The sequence below is a fragment of the Haemaphysalis longicornis genome, unplaced genomic scaffold, assembly GCF_048455015.1.
Source record: "Haemaphysalis longicornis isolate Haplotype H1 unplaced genomic scaffold, Haemaphysalis longicornis Haplotype H1 scaffold_4, whole genome shotgun sequence".
NCBI classification, from domain to species: domain Eukaryota; kingdom Metazoa; phylum Arthropoda; class Arachnida; order Ixodida; family Ixodidae; genus Haemaphysalis; species Haemaphysalis longicornis.
In genome coordinates, this window is record NW_027526361.1 from 12,256,488 (window position 1) to 12,278,518 (window position 22,031).

Sequence of the window (22,031 nt, forward strand, 5' to 3'; positions counted from 1 at the left end):
TCCATGCATGCCACAATACGTGGTATACACTCGGTCCAGCAAAAAATTTGTCTACACACATATCCTGATGCTAAAGAAAAATACGAAACAGAGACGTAATGAGAAAGGCACATTTAGTCTACCGACTTACCTGTTTAACACAACTGTGATGGCAATTAGAAAAACCGGAAAAGTTCCAAGGGTTAATTTATTGCATTTGCTCTGTTCGGTGCATGTAAGTAGGGCTTCTCAGCAAACAGCACCTTCATAACATAAACGTATTAAAGAAAGCAGATAACCCTTGGCTGCAGTGGCTAAGGCATTGCATGGCTGAAGGTGGCCCCAATTGCGATTCCAAGTGATGGAAGTATGATGGAAGTATGAAACAAATCTGAGTCTTGTGATGGAAGTATGAAACAGATCTGAGTCTTGTGTTCACTGGCCATTATAAATCGCAAGCGACCAATATTAACCTGTAGCCCTCCACAACCAAGGCCTCAAAGCCTTTTCAGGAGCACACCAAGTCTTGAATATGTACATTCATCGCAAAAAAAAAACACAACTGCCTCATTTTGCAAATGGATCTGGACGGAGGTCTATTTTCAGCTTTATAGTGTTCAGGGCCCTTCGCTCGTTTGATGCACCCCCCTACGGAGGACGGAAGGTGGTGTGTGTTGTCGTTTTTGATTTTGCACATCCTTAATCATTTATTTGGCAGGTGGCAAGAGAAGAGATTAAGGCATCCATTCTGTGGGGTGTTTTTTCTGGTTTTTTGCTTCAACGAAAGGAATATTTTTAGCTTGAACGTTCCCTTGGCAGAGCACTGGAATATCCGTTAGCTGAGAAGTTTTTCACTTGGCATCCCCTCTAACGAAGTCCAGTTTATGTGAGAAGTTGTAGCTAAAGATAAGGGTTTATTGGCCCAAAATGCACTTGAGGTCCTTGTCTTTTGCTGCTGATTGTGTGCATTACTTTTGAACATTTACAAAAAAGTCCAAAAGCATTAAGTGCAGAATACCAGAGTTGATGTGACAATTAGCCAACAGGAGGCCAGGCTGCAATGAAAATGTCAGGTCCCATTGCTTATTAATCATGAGGCTTTACAAGCTACATCAGCCCTGCAGGGCGGACTTTGGAGACCCCTGATCTAGATTAATAAAACCGTTATGGAAACTGCTGAATTCAGCATGTCTTTTTGCTTTACAACTAGTATTAATTGAAAAAACTTATCTAGGCTCAATCACCAAATCAATATTAGTCTGCTCAGTAAAAGCTAGTAAATTCGAAACCATCGGGATCCGAAAGGTTTGAACAAATAATGGCTAAATGAAAAATGCCGTATTCGGCACATAGAACAAGCAAGCCGCTCAAATGCTATTACCCGATGGCTCGTATTTCGAGAGTGATGCGGATGATATTTTGTTCAGTGCTAAGAAGTATACGGTACCATCTTTGCGTGTTGTGATAAATTAGATAGCTGACAATACGGAATCACCTTCATAATTAGCAATTGCAATAGCCATGCCAGTATGTTATTTTCTTTATTAACATTGCTTGCATAATGTTACTTCTTCTGAAAATGCACCCCTGCCCTAGTGCCCGCAAAAAAGAATGTCTCGATCAAGAGTGTGCCGCATGCCTTCATACTAAGACATCCAAGCCTGATTGTAGCTCCATGGGTTGATTCCACGGTGGTAGAACTAGTTTTGGTAAGGAACTTTTGAGCAAACGGTGTCTGCAGATGGTACTGATGTTCCTTGGCCTCACGAGGCACCGCTTTTGAGCAGAGGAAGCTACAGAAAGAAGAAATCAATGAAAGACGGACACTCCACGTACAATTTAAACAATAGAACAAACAAAGTGGCAGGAAAGGTGTATTGTGTTTTAGCTGGCGTTCTTTGGGATCTATTTATAGAGGGAAATTTTCCAAATGTAAAAAATTTTTAGGAAAATACGTTACTCCGGGTTTTTTGATGCAGCTTCAGAAGTCTCCAGCTCTTGTTTAAAATGTTTGAGAAAATTTCGCATATGTACTTGCAGGCTTTGAGAGAAACAAAAGAACTCAGACAACACGAAATGTGACATCTCCGCTCCGTGTTTTTCTTTTATATCAAACTAGCGCTCTGAAGTCAGACCAATTTATTAAGGGCTAATGAAACCACAGGCCCTCAACTAGTGTACAAATAAGAGGTTGCTTCTTGCAGTTGCAAAGCATCATCTACTTTTTGAAGTCACATCTTTTAACAGGTGGTGTAGAAGCTTATAGTGTGCCAACAAACAAAACGGGGAAAACAGAGTGCTTAATTCATATACTTTTATTACCTGGAGGTGAGGATATTCCAACATTTTATGCATCACAAGTTTTCTGTGACACTGAGTCTTCTGCGACAGCGATTCAGGGCTAATGAAGCCACACATTTGACATTATGCTCAACTAGAGCACAAATAAGAGGTTGCTTCTTGAAATTACAAAGCATCATCTACTTTTCGAAGCCACATCTTTTAACACGTGGTGTAAAAGCTTATAGTGTACCAACAAACAAAATTGGGAAAACAGTGCTTAATTCATACTTTTATTACCTGGAGGTGAGGATATTTTAACATTTTATCAAGTTTTCTGACACACTCATTTCAGCAAAAATGCAGACTTATCCCACGATTTCATCCACCTATGCATGCACCTAATCTGTCCCCCAAAATGTTGATGCCATCATAGAAGCTACGGAGCAGTCCGTCGACAATATTTCAGGAATCTACAGACAACTGCGAACTTCTTTTACATTTGTTTTGCACACGTATGACCAGTGCGCTTACTTTGATAATGTATACGAAAACTAAAGGGATATGTGTTTTCTCATCACTTAGACATGAACATTGCATTAAATCTTTGGGTTCATTGAAGCGCACCTATAAACTTTCATTTACGCAGACAAACATCAGCACTTCACAATGTTATGTACAGAGCATAAGCACCAGGCGTGTGAGAATCACACGGCATAATGTAGACCCAAAGAAGACGTGGCTACCGAAGGGAACCTGACAAAGTTTAGAACTTTCTTCTCTGACTAGAATGCCACAATATGATGATCTAAAAAATCTATCGAAAAAAAAATTAAAATGTTTAAAAGCACGGGAAATTGGGCAAGGATTATCAATAAAACCAACTGCAGCTGAACATAAAGCATGAGCTAGTTCATGCCGCCACTTCAACAGAAAATGCCTGCAGATCAAACATACCAGCTTTACTTGAACAGCACAACAGAGGATAAAATGTGGGGAAAAAAGTAGTTACAAAAATTAAGCAATTAGCAATTACCCACGCATTCAACCAGCCAAATACCATATGCACAGTGAGGTGCTATCAACATAATGCACCTAGGCATGTAGGTGGGGAAAAAAAAAAAAAGGTAACCCCAGCCAGAATCAATTCCAAAGACTATTTTGTGCAAGCTCCCACTTCTGCAATACATACAAAATAAATACAAGCTAAAGACATCACAAGCTGCACCTCCACCTTTGCAGCGAACGGCACTGCAATTCAGCTGCCACAAACACACTGTCTTGCAATCAGGGACCCATCCCTGAATAGAGCCTGGTTTTATGCCTTAAACAAAGCAGAGTTCACTGTGCTGTCTTTGGCCAACTTCACTGACCCCATCTGCTACACTGTCATTGTCACCACACACTGCACAATGTGGGAAAAAAAGAGACGATGCTCTTCAGCGGCCACTGTGAAAGCATGCTTACTGGCAGTCAGCATGGAGGAGTAACTCTAGCTTCCATGGGCCCTGGTTCTAAATTCACCGAAAATGAGGGGGCTAGCAACACTGAGTGAAAACTTTCTTTTCTGGTGTTTGTTCTTGGCCTCCTTTATGTGTTGACTCTAAAGTGTGGCTCAAACCTTGAATCGTACACCTAAATGGCTGGAGCACGGCAGTAAAGCCCTCTGTGAAGTGGAAGATATCCTGGCACCATAAGACTGCTCTCCGGCAGTAAAATGGCAGCTGGCTATTGGCGCTGGCAAAACCCTACTACCGGCAACACAACCAGGCATGGTGGCTTTTGAAAGCACGGCCCAATGTGAAGTAAAAAAACAGACAGGTCATTGCATCTTTTGCTCATCTCCTGCTGCTAAAAAAAATGACACATCATCCACAGCAAAAAGTGCGCCAATATTACCGAGCCCCACGGTTGGCTGGTGGCCCAGTAAAAGGAAATCAGCCAGCCTGAGAGAAATTGCATCACCTTCCGTGCTCGGTGCTGCAAAGTCAGTGTGACGTCAGCTAGCCAGCCGTATCCGCACAGTAATTATGCTGCACCACAGGCCCCGTCTCCCTGCTGCGCCCTACAAGTTTGAGTCCCTGCAGGAGTTGAGCACCTCCTGGTAGTCCCTCTCGAGCACACGGTCCAGCAGCAGAAAGTCGATCTGCCGGTCGTCCAGGGTGCCGCCCGTGCCCGTGCTCAGCAGGCTGTCCGTGTCTGAGCCACCCTCGTCCACCGGCTGCAGTCGCTGGGTGGCCGCGTCCCGCGTGAGCCGCCGCGCCGCCAGTGAGGCCTCCACGTCCAGGGACACCACCGGTGACAGGTCCTCCAGGCTGGCTAGCGGCACCCCGCTGCACCAGTCACCACCACCACTATTATTTGCACATCACCCTGCTCCACCAACCATTACCACCATCATCATTATTTGTACGCCCTCTTGCTGCACCACCCGCCGCGGTGGCTCAGTGGCTAAGGCGTTGCGCTGCCGAGCACGAGGTCGCGGGTTCGATTCCCGGCCGCGGCGGCCGCTTTTCTGATGGAGGCGAAAAGCAAAAACGCCCGTGTGTACGAGATTTCGGAGCACGATAAAGATCCCCAGGTGGTCAAAATTAATCCGGAGCCCTCCACTATGGCGCGCCTCATCGCCTGCGTTGCGTCGGCGCGTTAAACCCTACAATCAATCAAATCAATCTCTTGCTGCACCAATAATCATCATCATCATTGTTTGTACGTCACCCCATTGCACCAATCATCATCACCATTAGAATTCTTTGTACGTCCCCTTACTCCAACAATTATCACCATTACCATTATTTGTATGTCACCCCACTGCACCAACTATTACCACCATCATCATTATTTGTACGCCCTCTTGCTGCACCAATCATCATCATCATCATTGTTTATGTCACCCCATTGCACCAATCATCATCACCATTAGAATTCTTTGTACGACCCCTTACTCCAACAATAATCACCATTACCATTATTTGTATGTCACCCCACTGCACCAACCATTACCACCATCATCATTATTTGTACGCCCTCTTGCTGCACCAATAATATCATCATCATTGTTTGTACATCACCCCATTGCACCAATCATCATCACCATTAGAATTCTTTGTACGTCCCCTTACTCCAACAATAATCACCATTACCATTATTTGTACATCACCCCACTGCACAAGTAATCATCATCATCAGCAGCAGCAGCATCATTTGTATACGCCCATCGACCGTACATGGCCCTAAGCGGGGGTGCATGAGACAGCACACACAAAAATGGAGCAAGCCCAAACAATTTTGGTATGTAGCCTGAAGCAACAAAAATAGAATAGAAATAGAAATATAGAAAACAGTGCTCAATAAAGGAAATAAATGCTAATTGTTGTTAAAACTGTTAAGGTGACTTCCTTTCTAGTTGGACAACTTACACAATCCTCGAAAACTTCAAAGCGCACAAAAAACGGAGACAAAGAGTAATTGCATCACATGAGCATCAAAATCAGTGCCTTTCAGACTGTTTTGGAGCAGTTTGGCACAATTTTCACAATTTTCATGCTTTTGGAGCAGCTTGGCGCAGGAAAACAGCATTGTATCAAAAATGCGCAAAATGCGCAACTGTCTCACCCGTGGACATAGAAGGCTCCGTTTTACCTCGACATTGAATGGGTTAAAGGACCCCTGCAACACTTTTCTTATAGGTCCTTTTCGGGACCTACGTCTGTCTGTTCTTCATATTGTTCCGATACAGATGCAAAAGGAATGATGAGGATCGGTGCAGAAATAAGAGAGTTATTCAATTTTCACATCTGCAAATACAATCAAATGCAGCACTGCCTACCGTATTTACACGATTGTAGGTCGACCCTTTTTTTCAAATATGACAATCCAATGTTGGGGGGTCGACTTAGAATCGAAATGGAACCGTTTACCGCTAGTAACGGCAGGAGAAACGAGAAATCGGGGGTGCTACGAGTTGGGGACAGCTTTGCACCCTCTTTTCCATGATTATGGTCTAAAGCGTGAACCGCATGGGGCGTTTCGTGCTCGCGAAAATGCGCCGCGCTGACAATGCCGCGAATGCCACCCGCGCGCGCTACGCGATCGGCGGCGGCAACATGGCGGCGTCACCAGCCGCGAAGAGGTGCGCGTAGCTTCAGCGACCGCTTCTAACAGCACTTTAAGATATCACTGAAGGCACAAACAAAGGCGTCTGAGCAGGAAAGGAGAAATGTGGTCGAAAACGACACTAGCATCATCCGCGCCGCCACCGTGGTAAGCCTAAACATCTCCGGCGGCGCCAGCCAGCTGTCCCGACTCCCGAGCGCTTTCAAGCTGCCGGCATGAAGAGGGCGCCTCCCCAATGGGAGGCGCGCTCCTTGTCAGGCTTCTCCCACTGCCGCGCTCGTCACGCGTAATACCGAGGTAAAACCAGTAGAAGCTGCCGCGCGCGCGCGGAATCGTTGACGCGGGCGTCGCCGCGCACGAATCGCGTGCAAAAACGCGTCAAGAAGCGTTTTATTCGTCTCTAATAAACAAAATGAGTATTAGCAAATCCCTTGATTCAATGCGCGGCGCTAACGTAGCCCAAATCATATCACATTGTTCAGTACACTTCCGAGCGCGATGGTGGGAGGTTAGTCGCTCAAAAGAACTCGCGAGCGGCCGCTTCCGTCAGCCGCCATGTTTGTTTTGGTATCGCGCGGCAGTGGCGGCAGTGGCCGCTGCCGGTTGCTTCGATAGTTGTCATCTCGCAGCGAATGTTTTTTCCCGCTCAACCCACGGCGCATGGTTATTCCGGGTGCCTATACAAAAGCTTTTCTTTTTTAACAAATACCGCGCATACCGCGAGCGCACCACTCTTGTGGAGAGCCGCCGTGTGGGTCGACGGAAAAGCTTCTCTTTGTGACACGATTTTCTAAGCGGCGCTGGCATTTTTTTTTTTTTTTTTGAGAGGTGCCATTTTTGGGGGGTCGACCTACATTCGAGTCGACTTACAATCGTGTAAATACGGTACATCACACCCGAAGCCTCTGGATATGACGACGCAACGCGTGGGCCCTATGCACCCTGTGATTGACTGAGCTTGCAATATTTTTTATATGTCGATGTATTGACAAAAATGAGCCTAAATAGCTTTTTAGGTCATATTTTTTCCTTAAAGGAAGCATAAAAACTTAACCGCAGATATTAGAGGGCAGACACTACTGCCCGCTTTGAGCGCTTATGTGCCCTTCTAAGCCGTTGAACCGCTCTCAGCATTGCCTGCCGTCTAACGCTTCGCTAAAATGCATGCCAAAACATCCATCTGTGTTCCATATGATGATGTCTATCCTCGGCAGATATTAGTGTCGACACAAGAAGTGGTGTAGTCAGCGAGCATTGCAAAGCTGATGGCAGCTTCAAGGTTTTCAGTTCCGTCTCGTTGTTTGGTGACATGCTTTCACATCAGGAAGCGCTGCTCCGTTCACCAAAAAAAAAAAGAAATCACACGAGACAAATTCATTCCTTTCATAACTACCTTGGCCTGCATTGGGGACATTGCGACTGTGTGATAGCTTTGTATGAGTTAAACGAGGGAGCTCTGGCTAAATTTCTTGTATGTATTAGCATGACGGGGCTCATCTACGAGATCGGTCCATGATGAACAAACGTTATTACTGCCAGAATTTATGAAAAACGACAAAAACTATGCACGCGTAGATAATCATTGACACCTAGGCACTGTACGCAATTCTTGCACCTCACCGCGTTGCTGGAATGGCCAAGTGTTAAACACACCAGACTGTTCTTTTGAAGGTCGGTAGTTCAACCCCGTGGAGGCTTTTTTTCTTTTTTTTTGGTGTGAGCATCTCACAAGTTTTCTTTCTTTTTTTTTTTAAACCAGGATATGAGAGTGTTTCTCATCTTTCCGTGAACCCACAAGTGGCGCTCACATCAAGCCTCAGTAGCAAGGCAGCGCACACACTTCACACTTTCAATCACTCGAGGCATTTTTCAAGGTAAGTGTTGTTATGAACAGGCCCCCTTTTAAAACCAAAAACAGGTTTAAGAATGTGGTAGGGTTAAGAAAAGCAAGACTAGCAACAAACAACGCAACTATAGTGACCTAGATTTCTAGATCACTGTAATGCAGCGACGGGCAGGTGACTTCGGCAGTCTCCACCTTCTACTTGCCGGCGCAGTTGGCACAGTGCTGCCGAACAACGCTGCCAAGAAGCGCGGGAAGGTGCTTCTCAGGTCAGACAACTATTTAAGCTTAAAACTTCTGGATCGCGGTGTTTTTCGCTGCCCTCATTGGTCCTGTGATGCGATGTCATCGGGGAGAGTGGCAAGCAGCAGTCTCCTGATTTTTGAGAGAGAGCCCAATGTTCAATATACATGTACTTTTAAATTTAAAAATTGAATAACTGTTTCATTTCTTTACAGATCTTGATAATTCTTTTTCCATCTATCTCAGTATGACATGAAGAACAGGTGCAAAGCCTGAAAAATAACTGAAAGAAAAGTGTTGCAGGGGTCCCTTAATATTAAGGAAGTAGAAGTAGGAAGGCCATGCCTGTACTTGGCTCCTAGACTGTGACAACACTTACTTGCTGACTCTGCCAGCAGCTGGTGCAGCCAGATCAAGAGCAATGTCCTCGTTGCTGCTGCTGGCCTGGGTGGTCTCTGGGAACATCCTATCAATCACACGTGCGACCAGCTGTTTCAAAGTTGGCACGGCCGACTTGGGGACTTTCTGCTCTCTGACTGGCGACTGAGCTGGCTTAGATGAAAACACTCGGTCACCATGTGATGACACCAGTGCTCCCCCATTTTGTTGGTGTCCCACTGGACCTCGTATGGGAAGCTGGGGGCCCCCCTGCACACAGAAGTGACAAGTTCAGTCCAGGTGTCATTCATGAAGCCACGTTTTCATGCCAATTGGAGCAATAACTACATAATACTGAGAATGGATGCCACTAAAAGTGCTGACCTCTTTCTTAAAATTCCATTTATACGACCACTTGTGACACAGCAGCCACTGCGATCCAGTGAACCTTCAATCCTGGGAGTTTCAGAGATGGGTGAGTGGTTCCACGAAAAGTGGGGTACAACAGACAGTAAATTAGGAAGCCTCACAAAGAAGCTTAGCATACGGTTCATATTCGCTCCTACAAGTTTAAACTTGAAAGCAGCCAATGTTTACAAGGTATGAAGTTGTTTTGAAGCTCTTGCTGCTTATAAGCAAGCTCAAAATGCTAGCCCATGGGGCTATGCCCATCTTTGAACCATTCTCTTAGCTTTTAAACACCTCCAACTAGATCCTAAGGAAGTTTATATACAAATTCGCAGTGTTAGAAGGACATGCCAATGCAAACAAGTGAACCAACACCAAGTGTGTGACATTAAAAAAGTACAAAAAACACATAACAGCAACCACCACATAACAGCACATAACCACCACAAGCTCTGCACTTCTCCTGTCGCACATTTCACAGTGCTTGAAAGAACCGAAAGAGGAACTGAGGCATAGAGCCTGTGCTACAATTAACTGCCAAGACCACACGAATTCACCATTTCCCACATTTGAGACTACCAAGCCACCATCATAATATTTATGATAAACAGCTTAGTCAGCATTAGGCATGCTTTTTAACAAATAAGGAGCTTTGTTACATTTGCGTGCAATGAGCCAAGTGATGCAGACAGCAAGCACAACATTAAAGAGCATGCAAACGCCTCTGAGCTAAATGTAATCAGAAACATTACATCAGAGAATGCTCTTCTGATGCCCGCTGGATGCCGCTGAACAATTGTCCGAGGTTCAGGCAGTTTTCGGTATGTTTCTTCATTGCATATGTCTTCGTAAATTTTCAGCATCTACAAAACATGAGAGAAGCAAGGTTACTTTGCCCATTCATACACGACAGGGCAAATACAGGTGTGCAACAATATACCTATGGAGCCCACATAGTAACTCACTAAGCGCGCGCAAACTTCATGTGCTAAGACAGGTCACAGGACTTAAAACTGATGTGAACATCGCTTTAGTGTATATATATATATAAAAAAAAAACTGTAGATGGCAATGCCTTTCCCAATGCGTTCACCTCAGCTATAAAAAGAGTGCAGCTGAGTACTCCACCCTGGGGAACAGCATTTTTTTTGTCTATACAAGTACTGATTGTATCGCCCTTAACGCTACTTGAAATGTTCAATCTGACAACTAGTATATTAGACAGTTGAGCATATATTTGCACATAGTGAAATATTTGAGGTCACGTAGGATGGCATATTACCAAGGGGGGTTGCATGCTTTTTCCAAGTCAAGAAATATGGATACATATAATATACAGCTGTTCGTGGACAAGGCCTCTTTCATGCGATATTCCAGGGCAACAAAAAAGTAAGTTGTGAATTGGCTGGACAGAAAGCCTGCTTGAAAGCAGGCAGAACAGCCCCCCCAAATTTTATGAGTGCTTCATGCCCCCCCACATTTCGGACTTTTTCTGATTACCTTTTATTGAAAAAAAAATAAATAAATAAAATTAGACAAGAGAATGAAATGATGTTTGAGTGCAGGTTATCTTTCCTCTTTTTTTTTTTTTTTTTTTTTTTTTTGCGGGGGCGCATAACACTCCCCGAAAAATATTTCTGGCTACACCACTGGTCCAGAATACCATTTTTGTAACGACTGGCTTGCTCAAACAGCTGTTAAGCGCAATTGGTCAATAACTTGAAAGGGAGAAGTCATCCCTTCCCTAATTTATAAAAAGAACTCACATTTGTCTCTTTATATACACCCTGAGAAAGCATCTAGCACTCGAGATGTTGTTAGATAAGTATAAAAGGGTGTCGAGGGTGTAGGCATGAAGGTGCTAGATCACTGTGTGTGTTATTTCGTGCACAACGGTCGCTTAAATCCATTATGTGCTCGGGTCAATGACCAGCTACTTCATGGGAGTGGACTTTCACAACTGCAAGAACGTGTTTGTGTCGTGCAAGAAGCTGGGCACACATTTAAAGTGCTCCAGTGCGTCTTCCTGGTTTTCTGCAGTGTTGCTTAGGAGGCCAATCACTTCATCAGGAGTTAGAAAGAAACCATATGACATGGAACGAAAGAGGGTGCCCCAAAATGTCAACTGAGTCCAACTCTCGCAATCAGAAAAGTACCAGGGCTTCTTGCCCGCAGGGCAAAACGGCAGCTCCATCAGCCAATAATACTTGACCACGGCACTGACAGACCTTCTTTTCAGTTTCGTCCCTTCACCGCTCAGCTTGCTGCCACAGCGTAATGCCACAAACTAGCTGGCACAACGTGGTCTGGCCCCAAGCAGAGACCACGCTCCCTCACCTCCGAGCTGGACAGGGAGGGGGAGCGGACGAGAAGACTGTCGCCCCCAGAACGGGCAAAGCCGCCCTCCTCCTCGCTCAGGACGCTGCCGCTGCTGCTGCTTGGGTGCAGAAGGCGGCTCTGGTGCATCTGGTTGCTGATCTGCTCCAGGTTGTGCAGGGCCTCTGTGTAGGAGAACTTGATCCGCATCACGTCCTCCTCCATGTGGAACACACGCTTCTTCTGCTCCTGCAGTTACGGCACGCCGGGGCGAGACAGTGTCACTTCTTGGCACATCACCTTTGAAACGCAGCATGTGCCACAGTAATGCCTGAGCAGAGGACACGAAAATTGCACACGTCGCAACACATTGCGCTCATTTACGTTAGAAACAAAAACAAAAAAAATGAAGGATGCTCACAGATTTGAAGGTAGCAAAGCTGTACGCAGCCTTCATGACCATCATGAAGGTTTAAGCACATGATTGCAGCTGATTTGCTCCTTTTTCGCTGCCGCAATGACCTTTACTCCATCACTCCTGCTATAAGTGTGAGCTTCTTTCAATTATTTGGAAGTGATAATAATCATTGGACATCACCTTGCAGGGGTGTATGCTATGACGTGTCTTTCTCGTCCCAAGCCAGTGTTGCCACGACTACAGCGCACACTGGAGTATTTTTTCTTTTGGCCAATCTTGGCCAACCTCCCAAAGTGGGTATGCTGGGCTTGACAAATGTGTGCCGGGAACGCTGGGTGGCGGCCGTGAGACACGCACGCACGAGCTCTCGACGTTGTCGTGTTTTTTTTTTAAACTGCCGGATGGTCACCGCAATTTTGGCCAATCACCCTAAGTGGGTACGCCTGGCTTGACAAACATGACCGGAAACGCTGGGCGGTGGCTGCAAGGCATGCACACACAAACGCTCGCCATTTTCTTGCTCTTTTTTAACTGCCAGGCAGTCAAGACTACAAAGGTGCGTACATATATTAGACGTAAAACTCATGGCCAATCTTTCAATCTTCCCTGTTACAGTTAGGAATTGAGCAAGTTTTTTTACCCCCCTGCCCTCCCCCAGATCTGGGGACTCACCACTAGGTCAGCCAGTGCAAACTCACCTCAAGGGCTTCATTCAGCTGGGCTTTCATTTCAAAGTATGGCCTGTAAGCAGGAGGGCAGAGTCAGACTTCAGTTTGCTTACCCAAGTAGCACATACAGGTCTCCAAACAAGGCTAAAACAGGGACACCTAACAACCCTTGCATACTTTCTCCACTTGGCAGGCATTGTGCCGAAGATAAAAACTTTAGAGAGCTCACTCAAACAACTGCTCCACACACACGCGAGCATGGAAATGGAAATTCTCTTTGCACACAACAAATCTAAGCAGTACGAACAAACAGCTCGCTTTAATTGGTGAATTGAATTGCAATGCTATGGTGCCACAAGGTAGGTAGGACCACTCTTTACGTTGGTTTTACACTAGGCTGCAAGATACAGGGCACAATACGGGGAATTGGAACACATGTAACATTTGGAATCTCAACAGTGTGCAACAGAATGGGTGTATGCCGACAAGTTTTACTGAAATGCGAAGGCCACGAGACTGCTCGTTTTAGTTTACCAATAATTTAAAGATTGCTTAACAGTGGACTCCACAATCGCAGCTTGCATAGGTACTACAAGGCCTAAATGCAAATCCCACCGATAAAAAAAATACATCACCAATGGTCATTTCCATAAAACGTGCCCTGCTTCATTTCAATGCCTTCATAGGCCCAACTTAGTCCTCTCACAACATTAGGTAGGGCGCGTAAGTCAAGCCAAACAAAATAAAACATGCTTGGTGCAAGTAAAGGGGAGAACATAGGAACAGCCAAAGAGAGAGTGACAATTTAGAGAAAAACAAGGACAGAATAATAACGGGGGGCAAAAACAATGCAGGGTACTCACAGGAACTGAAGCTCATGCTGGTTTGCTAAATTGTTAATTTGTAGCAAGCTTCTGCGTGCTGACAGACTAAAGAGTTGGGTGGGGAGAGGGGGAAAAAATAAAAATGAACAATGCCAATGCCATAAAGCTCAGCTCCAGTCTGCTTCTCTCATGCGGTGGCCGGCTCAATAATTACCGACACAATAAAGCAAGCTACTACAGTGGCTTGGCAGTCAAAAATGTTATAGCTGCTCACCTAAAAGCACTACAGCCCCATAGAATATTCACTCGCTGTGTGACGACCACCGCTACAAGGATGTGGTTATGGGCTGGTGCAAAGCACGGTGGGGAGTGCAAGGATTAGGACTTTTTTATTTACCGACCAAATCTAATAAAATTAGGCACATCTATGTAACCAACCATCCTAACAACAAAACTGCAATCAGTTTAAGGATATCTTCTATACTTCTGGAGTTACAAGACTAGTTACCTTAAAGCTGCCTTAAGCTAATTAACTAATTAGGCCGGAGCTTAACGAGATTTTTATGTCAGTGTGACCAGGAAGGTCTATTTCGTGCCGAGAAGCTATTAGATTATTCCTCTATACCCTTTCGGTATAAAAAAAATAATAAAAGCTACACCTTCCTTTCGAAATCAGAAATAGTTTCACGTCAAAACAAAGTGAAACTTCTCTCTTTCTTCTGGAGACCAAAAGGAAATAAAGGAATAATCTAATAGCCTCTCGGCACAAAATAGATCTTCCTGATCACACTGACAAAAAAATCTCATTGCATTCTTGCCTAATTAGTTAATTAATCTTTGGGACTCTGTTTAGTCCTGTAACCCAAAAATTATAGGTTATCTTTAAACTTATTTAAGTTTCGTGATTAGGATAGTTAAATATATAAATGCTCCTAATTTGATTTGATTTGGTCCATAAATAACAAAAAAAAAGTTTTACTTGCCACGTCCCCCCTTAATTAAACCAATGCATTTTAGCTTGGTTTTCTGTATGACTAATTCAATTTTGCACTTCATTAAACTGTTTTAAATAGCATTAAATAGCATTAAATGCGGTACATAATTTTCTCAAGTCAGTGTCACACAGCTTATTATGCCCAGCACATGCATGGTCATGGTGAAACATTTGGATGAAATTCTTTTTCTCTGCCATGACTACAGTGTAGTACAACACATTTAGAGAAAGGGACGTATCTCCTCATTTTTTTTTTGTCAGCCAACCACAATGTGCATTTACAGGATGTTTGATTGCATGTATGTATTGGGGCTTTCAAACTTTGGTTTTATTAGGGCTGATTGTTATGACTGCTGTAAGGAGAATGGGGGTAATTTATGACTCCCGGCTCAGACTATTATTTTTCCAATTTATAACAACTGCATGCACTATTAGTTGACCAACAAGTAATCAGACAAACTAGCACAGAAACAGAACATTCATGCCAAAGCAACAAGAAATTGGATAAAACCTTCGAAACAGCCAAACAAAACCCTTCCAAACACCAAGCACAATTCAAAATTTCCTTAATGGTTGAAAATATTTATTAGCAAAAAAAAGCTAAATGTAACGTATAAGGCTTCACGTTAATTACAAAAAAATATTAATGAGGGCTGAAAAATTCTGAGTCATGTTTTTAAAGCACAAGGTCTGGAGAACGTTTGCAACAAGACATTTACGTTAAGCCAGATTATACAAGGTGTTACGACGATAAACAATGTCTTAAACAATTTTCCCCGAGTAAACCGCATTTCCATTATAGCTAAAATTTAGCACAAAGGTAGCTTTTTGTGGTCCCTTTTTATCTATATCTATAAATCTATATCTATATCTATTTTATCTATATCTACTTATCTATAAATAAATAAAAATGATTTTCCCCCATGGGAGAGCTGGTGGCCATCTTGGACTTTATGACCAACCTGGGAAGGCGGCGCCACATGCGGCAAGCAGAACGACGTGCTTTACCAGTTCACAAGAGAAGGAACCGAATGCAATTAAATATGGTGTCCTCGCTTTTTGCCTCCACCAGAAATGCAGCTGCCGGGGCCGGGAAAGAACCCGGGCCTTTGGGATCAGTAGCATAAGGCCTTAGCCACTAAGCCATCATGGTGGGTTTTGTAAATAACAGGTAAGTAGTGCCATTTCTGTTCTTGGCATTAAAAAATAGAGACCACAAAATGCAAACTCCATGCAAAATTGAGCATGAGCAAATGGAGAAGTGGTTTGCTCAGGAAAAAGATGTTGAAGGTGTTCATTTATAGTCATGCGTAACACCCTGTCTTTACATTTTGAGTGATACCTAGTCGGTCCTCAATAACAGGCCAGCTTTAGCTCACTACACATCAGTTAGCCTGAGCACGTGCCCAGCCTACTGTGAACACAGGCTCAAAATGAATGTGGCTTTTTCAAGAGACGAACCAATCCTTTTCTGGATTGGTGCTAAAGCAGGCTCAACAAGAGAGCATGAGCCGAAGTGGGGCCTCATTCTGAGGATTTCCACAGAGCTGCAGCCAGCGAGTGCGTGATAACTAGGTAACGAGGAGTGCACGTGCTCCCTCTCCCCAGTCGGTGGCCCAGACCGTGCCAGCGAGGGAGCGGGGGCGCACAGCACCTGGCCCTGACGATGGACTTCTTGAGTGCCTGGTGAAGGTCGAGCACGACCTGCTGCTGGCCCCGGCAGGCGTGCCACAGGCGCCCCTGCTCCGCCCGGCTCTGCACCCGCTCACGCTCCGCCTCGTTCACCTGCGTCCACCCCGGACTCGTCAGTGTCCTTTGGATGTGCACCCCACCCACACTGCCCCACCACGCGTCTTCCCACACGCCAAAAGGAAAATTCCCAGACCATCTCCACTAACGTGAAGTCTAGGGAGGGCCAAAGCATGCAGTGCATAAGTGTATTCTTGGCACCCTGGCGTTTTTGCCAACGGAGATGAAACCGTTGGGGGTAGAGGTATACAGCTTTGCTTTAAAAGTCTCTTGTCTTTAAAGCACGAAGCTCTCTAGCACGAGGCGCAAACGAGTGTCCCAGTGTTTTTTAGTAGGCATTACGTTCTAGCGCGAGGCATAAATGAGTTTCCCTGTGCTTCAGTACCATGACTACATGAGACGATGATTGCAACGACGATTACGATGACGACGACGACAGGAGTCGCCAATAGCCACAGTTCCTAAGGCACTTCGCCCCTAAAAGCCCCTGCCTCTCTTTCCAATCTACTGGCTGCTGCTTTCAGATGCACTGTCATACCATAACACCCAAGCACAAGCCTGGCATAAGCAGGCATGTTATGCTGCCACCAACATGAGAAGTTCATCCGAATGAAGATGTCGCAACTTCGTCAAAGAAAATGGCACCTAAAAAAAAAAAAATTGGAAGACCCTGCTTTTACATATCAAACCTACTACTCTACGCAAGTACTTTTAATCCAGTGGAGTTCCCACACAGGTGAAATAGAGCTCACATTTTCAGGACAAACAGAGCATTCCAAAAATTTAGTGCACTTGGCAAATGTGCAAGCAAAATCATTTTTCACGAGAAATGGTAGTGCTGTGAGTGAATCAAGGTGAAGCTGCATGCCAGCAGCATGCCCCTTCACAACGTCCCTTCCTCCCTTCCTTAGCGCTTCATCAAGCACTTCCTCTTCCTGGCCACTGTGTCTACTTTCCTCTTACTGTTTCTTCCAGTTTCACCATCAACCGCTTCGCAGCTTTTGAGCAACATCTGCAACACGAGGAGAACTGCTATAGTGATATCACTTTAATTTAAATAAAATAAAAACAAAATCAAGAGCCATTCTCCTCTGTGAAGGTGGATGACCAGCAAAGCTCTGTAGCACATGACACAGAGGTGACGCAGAATTTAGTTGAAAGGCATGAGTAAACTTTATTCCTCTGTAGCGTTGACGGCAGCCATCCCCAGAAAAGACGCACACATACACACACACACACATTTTTACTTTGGCTCTACTAATCTGCGAAATGGGACTTTGGTGGTGACCGCATATACGCATACCAGATACATGTCATACTACAGAACACCTCGCATTGAAAAGACACATGAAACCTCAGGTGTTTTCATTCTCAGATATTAAAAAATACTTAGAGCCCTACGTATATAAACGGTATTCAATGAAAAGTTTAGCTGTCAATTTCTTCACTTGGCAACACTTGAAACAGTCACGGATATCGCCAAAGCGCCATGGACATGGTGCGGCTTGTGCCACTGCACCCGCACACCGAAAAAAAAAAAAAAGAAAAGAAAAGCGTACGTCGTTTGCCCTGTTTCGACCCGATTCTCAATGGTGGTGTCAACAGACATGTTATTAATCGCACTCACATTGAAGTCGAGGCATTACTTTGCGTTCAGTGGTGTAGAGTTTGAAACGTCCCACACACACATTGTGCTTAGCACGGACTGGTTCGGCCATCCTGTGAAGCCCAACGTAATAAGTGACGGCGCACTGACATGGTTGCCTGCATGCGTGCCTCACCAGTGAATACAACCTATGAGCTGCGCTTACCCACATCACGCTTCCTGGGGCCCCACATGGCGCATAGAAAGTCACTTGCTACCCAAGCGAGCAGCTCCGAGACTCCAGGCCTGGCATTAATCCTTGCATCTAAAGTCACCACGCAATAAAGTGGCTATCTGGGCGTGTTGGTTAGACTAGCCAAGAAGAAAAGACCCCACAGCCATAACACGGAAGAAAGGAAGACCTGAAAGGAAGACTTCACTGCACACGCGAGTCAAGTCTTCCGGTTGTCTGCATTCCAGCTGTGCTGGCTTTTTTTTGTGACCATTACACACATTTCATGTGAAGCTGTTAGTAGCCCACATCACCAGTGTTCTTCAGTATACACCAGTAGCGAAACTCCGCTTCAGAATGCAGGCGGCACGAACACCCCTGCTTCATTGAAGCTGAGGGGCAAATGCATTGGTGCGGCACCCAGGGGACAGAAACCTAACTTTGTTAAATGCTCACTTAACAACACAACTTAATAAAATAAAGCTGGCTTTCCAAATTAAAAAACATTAATCTAGTTAATGTGTAATAATGTTTCCACGACTTTTCTTTAATGACTTACGGCAGCAGCCACAAGCACTTGAGTACAATCAACTTTCTGCCGACAGACGAGAGGTTCATCAACTTGTCCCATGCTTGCCTCCAGTGCAGGGGGGGCCAACCATGGGCCGGTTTTTGATATGGGGAGTTTCACAACTGGTGTATATTGGATAACTCTTCCCTCCCTCCCTTAGTGGGCAAGCTGATCTTTTCACCGCTAAGCGAGCGTGCTGTCAGGACACCCACCCGCACGGTGGCCTGGTTGAGCATCTCCTGGAAGACCGGGTCCAGCGTGCCCTGTGGGGAGCCGTTGTGTCGCCGCAAGCCTTCCTCGGCCAGGGCCACCATCTGCCGGGCCGTGCCATGGGCCAGGGAGGCCCGCTCGTGACGCACTGACGCCTTGCGCGCCGCCGCTTCCAGCTGCGCACAGCAATGGGCCCCTGTCTTCTCCACAAAAGGCCTTCGTACAAAACTGGATCAACCTCGCTTCAGTCCGGCTTGTGTCAGCGTCTTCGCAGCGTGCGTTCAGCCCCTTTGAAGCTTTGCTCAGGGCTAGCAGCACCTTCACGTCTTTCAGTATTCTGGCTGCCTATGCTTGCGTATATGGCACAGAAATAACTGTGAAGGGCAGATTGCATCCACAGAACAAGATTTAAAACCACGGAGTAAAATAATACGGGAGCCCTTACTCAGGCACTTGGCAATGCATCGTCCGGTAACCCAACCAGAGGCTCTCTCAAAAAACGATGGGAAGATTTTTGTTGTATCTAAATAACTGGGGTTTTTAACCATTCTCAACAACAACAAAAGAAAATGGCACAGCTTGCATTAGTGGTGCAAGGCTGGAGAAACAGCAGAGCTGGGGGTGGACCTAGCTTCTCCCTACACTGACAGTGGATCCCAGGAGAGAGGGAGCAGAAAGAGCAAATCTATGCACATTCCTCAAAGGCGAGCAGCAACCCAAGACTGTCACCTTCAACATTAATGGCCGCCTAGACGTCGTCGCCACTGACAAAGTCAGCCTGCTTACGTCGCCTCCCTCTGACCCACCCAGGGCTTCCCCGTCTCAACGACCCCACCCCAGAATTCCCAAGCTCAACCGACCAAAAACGTCACCCGGGCAACACAACGGCCTTTGGCTCTACAGAGGGGAGCCCTGTAGCGACCGGCGTGCAACACGTCCACCACACGAAGACGACAGCAACAAAGGTAGGAGTTCCTCACGCGGTGCAAGCCCATGCGGAGGCCTGGACGACACCGGGCGCTCTTAGCAAGGCACATGCTCACGTGCGGTCGGTATTTTTATTGCTAAATCCACTCCGTGAAGGTCGTGCCAGGCGCCTCACGCCGAAGGAGTATTCTTTTTTTTTTTTTGCTAACGCCAACTGACCAAGCTCAAGCTTAAACAGCTCTGCTGTTAAAAATCTTAAAAGAACGCTATTCCTAAGCAAAAACAGGAATGTCGGTTGCACCTGAGCTATCATGCCCATGAAAGGCATGTCTACAAAAGTTGCATATCAAGCGATGTAATGAATTAACCATAAACCAATCAATTGCTTATGCCCAATTTGCCTGCCACAGCCGCCCTGCGGCCCCCACTGGCTCCGTCAGCCTGTCGTGTGCTCAGGTCATTGCGTATTCGACTGATCAGTGAACAGCGGGAGATTAAACAACACCGGAAAGTGTTCTGTTGGGGAGATGAGCAATCTTTGTGGATATCAATGCATAGCTGTAGACTGACTCCCTATCCCCTCCCCTTTTTTTTGCCAGCCTATACTCGATGAAATCAGCAAATCCTGCAGGGTTCTATGATGCCAGTAACTTCTGCTTCTAGGAAAACAAGCAGCCTTGGTGGGCTGTAATACCAGTGTTGCAGCAGAATGTAAACGTGCATACTATTTGCTGCAAAAATGCTAAAAAAATGACCGAGTGGTGATGTGATGCAAAAACACAGTGCAGCTACGGAGACAGTTCATTAGATAATAAAGCAACGAAGTGGCCATTTGATGAATTGTCTTCCTAAGCCGACCCATTATAAGATCCGTGAAGTTGTGTATATACATCAGAAGCACTGCTAGTCGGGCAAACATTTCCTTGAGTCTGGAATGTCCCCAGTTTTTCCGCCCGGTTTGTGGCACGACACACATCGCTTCCAGCTTAATTTTTGATGACAGCATACTGGTATTAGATAGGAATATTTAACCTCCATGCGAAGTTCAGGCACCGCTTTTCACGCAATCCAGGTTCCGGGCATTCTTTGTAGCATTTATATCCTCCTCCTTGTGGTCAGCTTACTGGCTACCAGGGCGTTGATAACACTGCCCAAACGCAACGACTGCCCCCCCCCCTTTCCTCTTTTTTTATCTCCCAAAAAGATTGTATAATGCAGACAGGCGACGATCACCAGTGTCGCGACTTTTACGAGCACCCCATGTTTAATCATACTGCATTACTCGCGCGAAGCACGAGGTATCTTATAGTAGGTAAGGAAGGCTATAGTCGGGGCTCGTGCTTCCCGAACACCTGCGCCCTCCGGGCCCACTACAAATGTTTAGAACTCTCGCACATAAACCTCACCTCTTTCACCTTCATCCGGGCTTCGTAGTACGGCCTCGCTTTCTCCACGTGACTGCCCAGCTTTTTGGCAAGTTGGTTAATCTTCTGCGACGACTCGGAAAGCAGGAGGCGAAAGTTGGATCTTGCCTCCTGTAACGTACAAAGCGCTTTGATGTCCCCATGCGATAACACATGTGCGCAGGTCGAGTAGACTGCTTCAAGGAAAAAATATTTGACAAACCGACAGAGGTACGAGCACATGACTGAGCAAGCAACGTTCTGCAAGACAATTTATAAGGGAGGTTGATCAACGCTCTCTAACCTGTGCTTGCCAAGACTATGTATCGATAAGGTTCGTGCCAAGACAGATTTTATTACGGGGCGCTTACTCACGTCTAATTCAATTTCCAGCTTGTTTATAAGCTCTGTGGCCGTGTTGAGACGCTCCAGCTCGAACTGCAAAGCGAAAGTGGCCGGTGCCACGATTTGTTTCACTTGGCATGTCGCAAAATACTATGGAAAGAACTGAATGTCATCACGTGTGTTATACACACCTGAACACGCTGATCAAGAGGCTCGTGATCGGTACGATCACTCCTGTCCGGTAAAGATCCGTCGTCCGAGTACGCTGTAGACATATCGATTTTTTGGGCTTGCCCCTCCACCGATTTCAGCCACGATCAAGCACAGTGCACTGAGATCTACTTCTAGCCAAACACACAATAGGTTGCGAAGGCAATGGGGACCCTGTCCATATCTTCATATCTACAGTACTTTCCTATTTTCTTCGTGTTTTCTGTTGACGATATCCACTCGACGAAGCCATCACCTGTCCTCAAAACGCAAGAGGCACGGGCTTGCAGACTGGCTTGGCCTAACTTCAAACATAGCATTGGATTTATTGT

The 22,031-nt window shown here is 45.6% G+C and overlaps 1 protein-coding gene across 2 annotated transcripts; it reads right to left on the reverse strand.

Annotated features, from left to right (window-relative positions):
• Nucleotides 1–2,276: 2,276 nt before the first annotated feature.
• Nucleotides 2,277–22,004, reverse strand: LOC144178261 (uncharacterized). Of its 2 annotated transcripts, XM_077705977.1 has the most exons (11): nt 21,681–22,004; nt 21,520–21,582; nt 21,148–21,276; nt 18,817–18,990; nt 16,122–16,252; nt 13,513–13,578; nt 12,680–12,722; nt 11,585–11,812; nt 10,000–10,110; nt 8,841–9,109; nt 2,277–4,592 (listed from the first exon to the last, which is right to left on the reverse strand). In XM_077705977.1, exons 1-11 carry the CDS (start codon nt 21,762–21,764, stop codon nt 4,325–4,327), a joined length of 1,566 nt encoding a protein of 521 aa, XP_077562103.1. In that variant the 5' UTR covers nt 21,765–22,004; the 3' UTR covers nt 2,277–4,324. The 2 variants fall into 2 exon arrangements, with proteins under 2 accessions (XP_077562103.1, XP_077562104.1); XM_077705978.1 differs by lacking the exon at nt 13,513–13,578.
• Nucleotides 22,005–22,031: the final 27 nt, after the last annotated feature.